Source organism: Hypanus sabinus, chromosome 22 (genome assembly GCF_030144855.1).
Source record: "Hypanus sabinus isolate sHypSab1 chromosome 22, sHypSab1.hap1, whole genome shotgun sequence".
NCBI classification, from domain to species: Eukaryota; Metazoa; Chordata; class Chondrichthyes; order Myliobatiformes; family Dasyatidae; genus Hypanus; species Hypanus sabinus.
This window is the reverse complement of record NC_082727.1, coordinates 60357044-60369549: the sequence shown is the minus strand read 5'-3', so window position 1 is coordinate 60369549 and position 12506 is coordinate 60357044. Positions and strand designations below refer to the sequence as shown.

General features: G+C 35.0%; 1 protein-coding gene across 5 annotated transcripts in view; it reads left to right on the top strand.

Moving 5' to 3' along the window:
* ccdc186 (coiled-coil domain-containing protein 186) overlaps positions 1-12506 on the top strand; it is a 118681-nt gene that overhangs the window by 13300 nt on the left and 92875 nt on the right. For 4 of the 5 annotated variants that reach the window (XM_059947902.1, XM_059947898.1, XM_059947901.1 and 1 more), the window contains exon 2: positions 8992-9748. In XM_059947902.1, the coding sequence (XP_059803885.1) occupies positions 9015-9748 (734 nt within the window). In that variant the 5' untranslated portion in view covers positions 8992-9014. Of the gene's footprint in view, positions 1-5895; positions 5915-8991; positions 9749-12506 lie in introns of those variants that run through there. The other variant, XM_059947899.1, reaches the window with a different exon arrangement.

Below are 12506 nucleotides of genomic sequence, written 5' to 3'. Positions count from 1 at the left end.
AAATTAAATGGTAATAATTGGCAAAAGAACCCCATGTTCTCTCAAAATCAAATCAAGTTTCAAAAGTTCTACTTCTAATTTTTTTCCAAGCTGAGACATAACATTACTTGAGAAAACCATTCAATCAATGTAGGGGAAGAGATATCTTCCCGTTTTAATGAAATAGCCCTTCTTGCCAACAATATAACAAATGCAATTACATGTTGATCTGAAGATGAAATACCCTGAATGTGATGCGGAACTATTCCAAATAGAACAGTTAATCTATTAGGTTGTAAATTAATTTTCAAAGCTTTAGAGATTGTAGAAAATAAAGATTTCCAAAACAGTTTTATGAAGAACATGACCAGAACATATGTGACAAAGTAGCTACTTCAGATTTACATCCTATCACAATAATTATCTACACTAGGAAATATTTTAGATAGTGTCTCCTTTGTTAAATAATAACTATGGACCATTTTAAATTGAATTAGACAGTGATTGGCAAATATAGAGGAAGAATTTACATTTTTCAAAATTCAAAACCAATCTTCATTCACAAAGGTCATATTAAGTTTTCTCTCCCAATCTTGTTTAATCTTTAGTGATAGGTTCTCTTTTTGTAACGAGTAAATTATAAATTCTGCTAATGAAACCTTTCACTAAGGGATTCAATTTCAAAATGGTATCCAACAAATCAGATTCTTGTAATTATGGAAACTTAGGTAAATATTGGTGTAAAAAATGTCTAATTTGAAAATATTGCAAAAAATTTGAATGAGCAAGAGAGTATTTATTAATTAACTCTTCAAAAGTCATCAATCGACCATTATAAAATAAATCTGTAGAAAAACCAGATCCCTTTAATTTTCCATTGGAGAAAAATGGGGTCAGTTATTGAAGGCTTAAATGAAAAGTTTCGATATAAAAAAACTAGACAACTTAAATTGTTTAAAATTTTAAAAATTACGAAACTGAATCCAAGTCTGTAAAGATTTTTACCAGGTAAAAATTTAAATTTGGAATTTTAGAGAGCTGTACAGGTAATAGAGCTAATATTGAAGTTAAATGAAATTGTTTAACGGCTTTTAATTCCAAATCAACCCAAAGTGGGTTTTGGCTCTTAACGCGCCAGTATAACCAAAAACATAATTGTCTAATATTTACAGCCCAATAATACAGTCTTAAAGGAGGAAGTGTAAGTCCACCATCTTTTTTGGGTTTTTGTAAATGGTACTTGTTAGTTCTTGGTCTCTTATTGTTCCAAATAAAGGAAGAAATAAGAGTCAATTTGATTTAAAAAATTTAAGTTAAAAAGATAGATATATTTTGGAAAATGTAAAAAAAAACCTAGGTGAAATCATTATTTTCACAACATGGATGCGACCTATTAAAGAAAGAGTAAGTGGATTCCATCTAGAAAATAATAATTTCATGGAGTCTACTAGAGGAACTGTATTAGCTTTATAAAGATCTTTATATTTTTTTGTAATTATAATACCTAAATATCTAAATGTATTAACAATTCTAAAAGGAATATCATTATATGTACTAACAGGAACATTTAATGGAAACAATTCACTTTTATTCAAATTATATATCCTGAAAATTTTCCAAAATCTTTTAAGTGTTTCCAAAAGATTAGGAATTGATTCCTCAAGATTCGAAATAAAAATCAAAAGATCATCTGTATAAAGAGAAATCTTATGTATGGTTCCATTTACAGAGATACCATGAATGTTTTTGGCCTCCTGTAATGTTGTAGCTAAAGGCACAAATGCAAGATTAAATAATAAACGGTTTAATGGACATCCCTGTCTAGTACCACGAGAAAGTGAAAAGAAAGAAGACCTATAATTGTTAGTAATGACCGTGGCAATAGGGTTCTTATAGATCATTTGAATCCATCTATTAAAATGATTACCAAAGCCAAATTTTTCTAATACTTTCAACAAGTATGGCCACTCAACTCTATCAAATGCCTTTTCTGCATCAAGAGAGAAAACACATTGAGGTTGCTTAGATAATGGTGAATAAATAATGTTCATCAATCTATCTCTGAACATTAGAGAAAGAGTAACGGCCTTTAATAAAGCCCATTTGGTCCATAGAGATAATATTTTCCAAGTGGTTAGCCATTATTTTAGAAATAATTTTTGCATCCGCATTTAATAACGAAATAGGTCTATATGATGAACATTCAACAGGGTCTTTATCTTTTTTAAGAATTAAAGAAATAGATACTTCATAAAAAGAAGGTAAATTACCTTTCTCAAAGGATTCATGAAACATTTCCAAAAGATACGGAGAAAGTAATGTTTCAAATTTTTTGAAAAATCCCACCGAATAACCACCGTCCGGGAGCTTTACCTGATTGCATTGATAAAATAGCTTTCTGAATTTCATGCTCGCTAATTGAGCATCAAGTATCTGTTGATCTTCATCAGAAATTTGTGGAAATTTAATCTTATGTAAAAAAGATTTCATTTTGGAGGAATCTGCAGGAAATTGAGATCTACAAAGATCAGAATAAAAATCTTGAAAAGTATTATTAATATCCTCATAGTTACTTACTATATCTCCATTGTTTTTACGAATCTTTAAAATTTGTCTTTTAGCTCTAACTGCTCTTAGTTGGGAAGCTAAGTGCTTATTATTTTTAACCCCAGAGATGTAAAATTGACTTTTCAATTTAAGCAAATATTCTTCAATAGGATATGTTAATAATAAATTATATTGTGATTGTAGTTCTGCTCTTCTTTTAAATGAAACAACATTTGGAGAGATTGCATTAATGTTATCCAATTCTTTAATTTGTTTAAAAATTTTATCTAATTCCATTCTTCAATTTAGCTATATACGATATAATTTGACCAGCTAAGTAAGCTTTCAATGTATCCCAAATTAATAACTTGGAGATGTTCCCTATATTATTAAAGAGAAAAAACTCTTTTATCTGAGTTTCAATAAACTCAACACATTCTGCACTTTGTAATAAATGTTCTGGAATACGCCAAAATGGTCTGGTCAAAACAACATCTTTCAATTCAAATATTAAATTTAAAGGAGCATGATCAGAAATAGCAATCGCATCATACTCACATTTCTGAACATTACATAAAAGTCTAGGGTCGACTATAAAATAGTCAATTCTCGAATTTTTATTATGAACATGTGAGAAAAAGGAATATTCTCTATCATTAGGATGCATACGCCTCCAGACCTCAAACCATAATCAATTTAAAAAGAAATTAATAAGTGATGCAGAATGGTTAGGAAGTTGATGTTTGGATGATGACTTATCCATTAAAGGATTTAAGTAAGTATTAAAATCACCACCCATTAATAATATATATTCATTTAAATCAGGTAATAGAGCAAAAATGGCTTTAAAAATAAGGGATCATCAACATTTGGTCCATAAATATTAATCAAACCATTTTCTTAATACAAATCATTCCTTTAACAATTAAAAATCTACCATTAATATCAGCTATAATATCTTCCTGACTAAAAAGAATATTAGAATCGATAAAAATAGAGACACCCCTAGTTTTACTCTGGGAATTTGCATGAAATAGAGGGCTCTTTCAAAATTTAAAAAATCAATTTTTATCACATAACCTGATAATGCATCTCTTGAGCAAAAATTATATCAGGCTGGAATGGATTTATAACCTTAAATGTTTTCTTACGCTTAATAGGGTGATTCCAACCGCGAACATTACAAGTTAAAACATTTAATTGTTTAGATGTCATCATGATACTTTGTATCTAAAAAAAAGTAGTTTGACGCATGTCAGGATAAAGTGATCGAAAATGGCGGAGATGAACAACAATAAAAGTAATTAGTGTATACTCCGGGATTCCATAATGGGAATAATAAAAGAAAAAAAAAATCCCGAACTACAAAGCCCAGAAACAAGTCGATGTCAATCGATGCAAGCCCCAAGAAAAGCATAGACGCGAATGCAGCTCCGCCTAGCTGAGTAAAAATAATAATTTTTTAAAAAGTAATCTCTATCTCCCTCTACCGAACATAAATCTCATTTCAGTCAACATATATCTAAATAAAATTAACTTAGAAGGATAGTGTTTTTCTTGTGAAAGCAAATAACCTTCAATTTGAAAGTAACCTTCATAATATTAGATAAGGGAAGAAAAATACATGCAAAACAATTCTTGGAATATTTTCACAAAAGAAAAACAATTGCCATCTTTAAATTGTCGAATCTGTCTTTAAAACACAAGAAAATCCAAATAATTACATTAAAAAAGATCCACAATAAAGCATACAGAATAAAAAAAAGACAATTGATTTATTTAAGTACTGAAAATAAAGTTCTAGATGGTTCAAATTTAACTAGTCTATCAACAGTTCTCACACTATATCTTCTAAGGTTGAAACCCATCTTTAAATTGTCCAGTCTTTCTTTAAAACATAAGAAAATCCAGATAATTACTTAAAAGAAACTTTACAAAAGCATACGAAACAAAAAAGGCAGTTGGTACATTTAGATGCTACAGAAAAAAAAGTCTAAATGGTTCAGAATTATCTACGATCTTTCAACAATTCTCCCGCTATATCTTCGGAGGTTAAAACCCTCCAAACCAGACTTTCCACATATCAGCCCCCAAGAGGTCTTCTTATCTGAGGTTTCTACACCAATTTGTGGTTCATTTACCTTTCTTTTTTAAAAAAAAGTCTTCGGAGCTTGGAATGTCAACTGTCAGTTGTGCTCAACTTGTAATCTGGTCAATAGTAGTTATAAATCATTTTCCTTAAATTAATTATTTTTTTTAATTTGAGTTTTTCTCATCCTGCATATTAATTAACAACTAATTTCCTAATTTGATAACTACGCCATCCTTGACCATATGTCCAACTGGTATCTTACTTGTAATTTTCAACAGTGGTTCCTTTCAATTTCCTTTACAACAGGAGTCCCCAACATTTTTTATACCATTGACTGCTACCATTAACCGAGGGGTCCATTGACCTCGGGTTGGGAATCTCTGCTTTACCACATCTTTAACTGGTTTAAAATTCCCATTTTCACTGGTAATCCTTTCCACATAAATGTTGATACATCTCTGGCTTAACATGAAAGAGCTGATTGTGGACTTCAGGAAGGGTAGAATGTGGAAACATGAACTAATCCTCATAGAGAGATCAGAAGTGCAGAGAGCGAGCAATTTCAGGTTCCTCGATGTCAAGATCTTTGAGTATCTAGAGATCCCAACATATCGATGCAGCTATGAAAAAGGCAAGACAGCGACTATATTTCATTATGAGTTTGAAGAGATTTGGTTTGTCAAATAAAACACTCAAAACTTTTCTAGATGTCCTGTGGAGAGCATTTTGACAGACTATCACTGTCTGGTATGGTGGGAGCTACTGCACAGCTTGAAAGAATCTACAAGAAGTTATAAAATTGGTCATCTCCATCTTGGGTACAGGCCTCCATGGTACCCAAGATATTTTCAAGTAGTGGTGCCTCAGAAAGTTGATGTCCATTATTAAGGACCCCCTTAACTCAGGGCATGCCCTTTTCTCATTGTTACTATATGGAAGAAGGTACAGAATCCTGAAGGTATGCACAGCGATTTCGGAACAGCATCTTCCCATCTGCCATTTGTTTCCTAAATGGACATTGAACCCTTAAACACAATTTATGTTTTTGCACTATTTTAAATCTATTTAATATACATGTATATACTTACTGTAATTTATTTATTTACTTCTATATTATCACGTATTGCATTTAACTGCTACTGCTAAGTTAACAAATTTCACAACACATGCCGGTGATAATAAACCAAATTCTGATTTCTACCAAAGGAGGTGTAAGGCACTTCTTCCCTTCGCTATCCTACAGGTCACCCTTGGGAAAGGTGTAGCACCTGCTTTACCCCACCACCTCAGATCAAGGTATGTGAAGCCATGGTAGCAGGTGGTTGATGGTTGTAAGAGTGGCTGGTGTATATCACAATTGCTGGTTATGTGACCACTGATGCAAGGTAAACAATCTCTGAAGAATATCAATAATGGCTGGGGTCACCTGCCTTGTAAAGACACTGCCCAGAAGAAGGCAAATTCTCGTATTTTCTTGTTCTTGCTTGTCAAGACTCTGGATGTCGTCCAGTTGTAATGGTGTCCTCCTTCGTCATCATGAGCAGAGATATTGGCAAGAGTGGGTTGTGCCTTTTGCTCTCTAGCTGATACTCATAAACAAAGCTGCATGAAGACCTTATTCAAGAGAATTGAGTCCCATTGCAACACCACAGACACAGAAACCCGAGTATACAAACGATATGAACAATGAACAAATTAATTGTATTGCTGTACATAAAGAACATCTCAGAAATGACAGCAAGACTGCTTTAGTAACACAACATTGCAGTTGCTCACAAGCAGACTGCAACTTCGAGGAGGAACCTACCAAAACTCGAAAGTGCAACAATATGTAACTGATAGAACAAATGTTATCTGCAAAGTCCAGTGTAGAGACTGTGATAAGTATTACATTAGTCAAACAGGAAGAAAACTATCGACCAAGCTAATGAGCATTAGCTAGCGAGCAGAAGGCACAACCCACTCTTGCCAGTATCAGCTCATGAAGATGAAGAAAGACACCATTTCAGCTGAATGACAGCCAGAATCTTGACTCCAGCAAGAACAAGAATTTCTTGAAGCATGGTCCTCTAAAGTAGGGTCCATCAACAAACATATCAGCGTAGATATGGTATATGAACCTCATGGAAAAAAGAGAAACAACTTCAACAATTAACGAATTGCCGGTAGTCTAAGGATCTAGACAGTGAAGCAAGCACTTCCAACAGACCTCACTCAAAGCTAGCCAATCAGAATTTTCTACTGCTAAACTGTTCATAATGTTTTGAACTAGCCAATCAGATCACAATGTCTAATCAATAATCATTCAGACCCTGTGGGATAAGCTGGCATTTTGAGGAGTCAACACCCTCAAATATGCACTGATGATGGCTTCTCGATTGGAGCTGGAATGTCTGCAAACGTTTTGCCAAGCTTGGTGATCATCCAGACTTTCAAATGACCTTGTGTTTGTCATCATGAACTAATTTTACTTCTTTCATTGTCTGAGCTTCATTCTTAAAGCTTAAAGAAACTGAAATAAATTAAATCAATGAGAACTTTCTTAAACTTTTTGGTCTGTTCAGTTACTGTCACTGAATACCGTATACTACTAAAACATTTTCCCATCTGTTATTCATTTTCACTTTGCTGCCTGATTTATTTCTTTACAATTTGAAGGCCTATCTTAAAACATACCACTTCAATAAAAAAAATCGCCATTTCGCCAACAATTTCATGACATTTTTACTTAAAAATGCTTTTTGTGTGTATTAGATTAGTGAAACTATTTGTATAAAAACTAATAAAGTTAATGCAGTAGTGTGAAGCAATTTAAAGTCAAAGTAAATTTTATTATCTAAGTACATATATGTCACCATATACAACACTGAGATTCTTTTTCCTGTGGACATACCCAGGAAATCTGTAGAATAACTATAACAGGATCAATTAGAGATCAGCCAGAGTGCAGAAGACAACAAACTGTGCAAATGTAAATATGAATAAATAGCAATAAATAATGAGATAAAGAGTCCTTCAAGTGAGATTGTTGGTTGTGGAAGCATCTCAATAGATGGGCAAGTGATTGTAGTTTTTCCCTTTTGTTCATGAGTCTGGTGGTTGAGTGGCTGTAGCTGTTCTTGTACCTGGTGGTGTGAGTCCTAAGGCTCTTGTATCTTCTACCCGATGGCAGCAGCAGGAGAGTATGATCTCTGGATGCTGCTTTCCTATGACAGCGTTTCATGTAGATGTGCTTCATGGTTGAGAGGGCTTTACCCATAATGTACTGGGCCAAATCCACTACCTTGGACAAGATGGCAGCGGTGATCATCATGCATTTATATTTGCAATATTCATTTGTCTGAATTCAGTAAAGAAATTTCCTGCTGTTCTGTTGTCTTCAATTTTTTTGGACTTTTGCATTGTTATAAGACCATAAGAGCAGAATTAGACCATTTGACCCAGTGAGTCTGCTCTGCCTTTTCATCATGGCGTATCCAATTTTCTTCTCAGCCCCAGTCTCCTGCCTTCTCCCCGTATCCCTTCATGTCCTGACTAATCAAGATTCTATCAGCCTCTGCCTTAAATGTCCATAAAGATGGCCTCCACAGCTGCTTGTGGCAAAGAATTCCACAGATTCACCACTCTCTGGCTAAAATACATGTTTGTAAATGATATAAGTTTTTGTTGGTCTTGGTTAAAGGCCTGCATAATTTATTTTTAAGCTGCTTCTTCAGTTGTTAATGAAGAATTTTAACTAAGCTTGATTGAAATCCTTGTTTAAATACTGATGAAGCAACTAAACAAACTCACTTCAGAGATGTAAGGGGTCTATAGCTCCATAGTTAATTACTTACAATATTGTGATATGTTATATCTTCCAATTTTTGGACAGTACGGTAGCACAGTACTTTACAGTACAGGTGACCCCGGTTCAATTCCCGCTGCTGTCTGTAAGGAGTTTGTTTTCCCTGTGACCATGTGGGTTTCCTCCGAGTGTTCTGGTTTCCTCCCACAGTCCAAAAATGTACCAGTTGGCAGGTTAACTGGTCATTGTAAATTGTCTCGTGATTAGGATCAGATTAAATCGGGGGATTGCTGGGCAGCATGGCTGGAAGGGCTTATTCCGCACTGTATCTCAATAAGTAAATCGTAAGAATCAGACTGCATCTTATAAATTAATGCTTTTATATGTTTTTATTTGTCACAGTTGCTGTATTTGAATTAAGTTACCGTATGGAGCAGCTAATACAAAATCTATTTGTCTTTGGAACTGTTTCCATTGTATGAGAAAGCAGTTATGAATAATTGCCATTATTTTCAATACATAATTCAGTTCATATACATGCCTGATCTTGTCATTTCAATGCCTTTTTTTGTTTCAATTATTACAGGATAAATATTTGAGTGACAGAGAATGGAGCAACAAGCAGATGAGCTGGTTACGCTAGAGATTGATGAACAGATGTCAAATTGTGACCATGAGAAAGTAAATCTGTCGATGATTGATGGTGTCAAAAGTGATGAAGTTGTTAATGGCATCACAGATGAGGAAACTTATGCACAAAATGGCACATGTCTTGAGTCAGAGATGTATTCAGCAACCAAGACACTAACATTAAAAGAAGATATAAATTCAGAACATAGCGATGGATTTGCTGAAACACAAGTGAATGTAAAGATTGAACAGTATATGAATAACTTGACAGATCCTGGTGGAAGTGGAGAACCATGTGCTCTAACATCTTTCAGTAGTAATATGGGAATAGGAACAGAATGTAAAGAAAAAGTGATTGATTGTGGAGAATTTGTTACATCAGTCAGTGATCAAACATTTAATCCCATATCAGAGAAGTCGACACAGGCAGAGACTACTGATTGGCGCAAATGCGTATCTCACCCTTCACAGAAGATTGATTCAGCAAGTCCTTTTGATACCAAGATAACTAAGGATCTAATATCCAGGATGGAATTTGAATCTTCTCAAGATGCTTTGCTGGATGAGCTAGAATCAGAATATAGTAATTTTTCAACTGATCCGTCAGTGACTACCAGTTTACCTAATGGAATTACAAAAGAAAGAAGCGCTGTAGTCATATTCAGTGAATCTCTGCAAAATAAATGTCTTCATCAAGCAAGCAAAATAAAGAAGTGAGTATTAATTGCAAGCGATTTTAAAAATCCTGATAACTTTGTCAATAGAAATAAGGTATGTTAGTAACAGAGAAATCGGTAAATACTATTGTGTCATTGTAGTATATAGAACAATAGACAATGGAGATACCTGAGCATTTCTATGAGCAGATAACCCTTGGGCTTATGCCATCACTTTCTGTGAAACATATCATGCCTCGCCCTGTCTTATATCTAAGCAAATGTGTCTTCCAGGATCTAGAGAAAAGAACATCAGTATTGCATTTCAGCGGATTAGACAAACACATGCCATTGACTGATATTATTTTAATAAATCGGTGAATTTAGCACTCAGTCATTTTGATGTAGAAAACAAACATTTTCAGACTGAAGGATTGGATACAATTTATCAATAACTTATTATAAGGTAACCTATTGAGAGTAGATTGGAGACGTGTACATGTTAATGAGTTAATAGTCCAGAGTTTGGACTGATTAGAGATTGTGATGTTTAAGTCTGACCTTGAGTTTTGTTTCTAACAGGAAATATGAAATTATGAAGCTTCAAAATATGAAAATGATTACAGTTGAGGAATTGTGTAAAAATTGAAATAACATCTTAGCATAGCGGTTAGCTACGCTAAAGCAGCTATAGGCATCGGAGATTGGAGTTCAATTTTGGCACTGTCTGTAAGGAGTTTGTATGTCCCCCTGTGGAATGTGTGAGTTTTCCCTTAATGCTTAAGTATCCTCTCACATTCCAAAGCCATACAAGTTAGTAGGTCAATTGGTCATTGTAAATTGTCTCATGTTTAGGCTAAGGTTAAAACAGGGTTGGCTCAGATAGCATTGCTCGAAAGGTAGGAAGGACCTGTTCAAATAAATAAAATAAAAAATAAATCTTCCCGTCTACACTGTAGCCCAGGGTTTCTCAACCAGGGTTCTGTGAGAGATCGTGATTAAAAACAAATAAATACTGTTTTTTGAACTTCGCACATAGTACAATACCAACCAGTAGTGGGCAGTGATCAAGCAGGCCCATTAGCAATGTTGTTAGAGGTGTCTCAGTCCAATATGGCAGTGTGCAATAGGACCAGGGTTATTTGATTGAGTCCAGTGTCAGTTTTTGACATGATATAGGGGAGACTGTTGATGATTAGTGAGCAGTGTTTTGCAAGGGGGTGGGGGGAGAGGAGGATGGTATGCTGAAGATTGGTGAGTACCATATAGCACAGGGGGGAGGACTATAGGCTGATGGCGAGTGCTATATTGCAGGGAGGGGAGGATGGTAGGTTGATAATTGTTGAGCGTGCTGTTGCACAAAGAGGAGGACAGTAGGCTAATGAGCGTGAAGTGCATTTTCTGAGCATTGAACGGACTTGCCCAACTTGGGCTGTGATGTCAGCCTCTCCCTTCCCCAACTTCACCTTGCGTGCCACCAACCAACTTATGGGAGTGAACAAGCTACCAGTATACTAGAAAATTGGAGGGAAATTTTATTCTAAATAAGGAATTTTCATGAGGTGCGATTCAGCTGCTGGCCTGCTGCTTTGCTGTTGTTCTAAACATTGCAAAAGGTGGATCGTGTAGGTTAGAAGTGAATTGTATTGTTTTCATAGTTTTTGTGACTTTCTCGTTTAGTTATTTATTATGCCATTCTTATTAAGCAATAACTTACATAGAAATTTACAGCACATTACAGGCCCTTAGGCCCACAATGTTGTGCTGACCATGTAACCTACTCTAGAAGCTGTGTAGAATTCCCCTCACCGCATAGCCCACTACTTTTCTAAGCTCCATGTACCTATCTAAGAGGTTCTTAAAAGACCCTATTGTATCCACTTCCACCACTGCTGCCAGCAGTGCATTCTACACATCCACCACTCTGTGTGGAAAAACTTACCCCTGACATCTCCTTGGTACCTATTTCCAAACACGTTAAAACTATGCCTGCTTATGTTTGCCATTTCAGCCCTGGGAAAAAGCTTCTGGCTATCCACATGATCAATGCCTCTCATCATCTTATATACCTCTATCAGGTCACCTTTCATCCTCTGTCGCTCCAAGGAGAAAAGGTCAAGTACACTCAACCTATTCTCATAAGGTATGCCCTCTAATCCAAGCAACATACTTGTAAATCTCTTCTACACTCTCTATAGTATCCACATCCTTCCTGTAGTGAGGTGACCAGAACTGAACACAGTACAGTACTCCAAATGGGAACACAAAAGAAGTCTGACTTTACAATGAAAGCTACTTATCAATACGTTTTACACTAACATACTGTGAGCTGCAGATAAAATAATTTTTATGCAGGGGTTCCTTGAGAACTGAAAATTATTTCAAGTATTCAATCTTCAAAAAGATTGAGAAAAGCTGATCTAGCCTTTGTGGGTTTCCAGTCCTGAAAAATATGATCGATTCTTTAATCCCCTCTGTGGTAACCTTGCAATCAAGAGCCCCATCAATTTCTCATCAGGTCATTTAGAAGTGATCATTATTATCAGCAATGCCTTCACTACAAACACTCTAATAATGAAAAATAAAGAATAGATTTATAGTGAGCTGTTTTGCTTCCTCTGTGCAGAAGAGTTGTAAATCCTATAAAGCAGATGTGTGGCATGAATTGTGGCAATATCACCTGGTGATTTTTAAAAAAATTAGCATTGTCCATCCAGAATTTCTCCTTAAATTAATTGTCTTATCGTGTTAAAGGGTAGTTGAGAGTTAACAACACTGCTCTGTGTCCAGAATCACAGAGAGGCTAGATCAGATT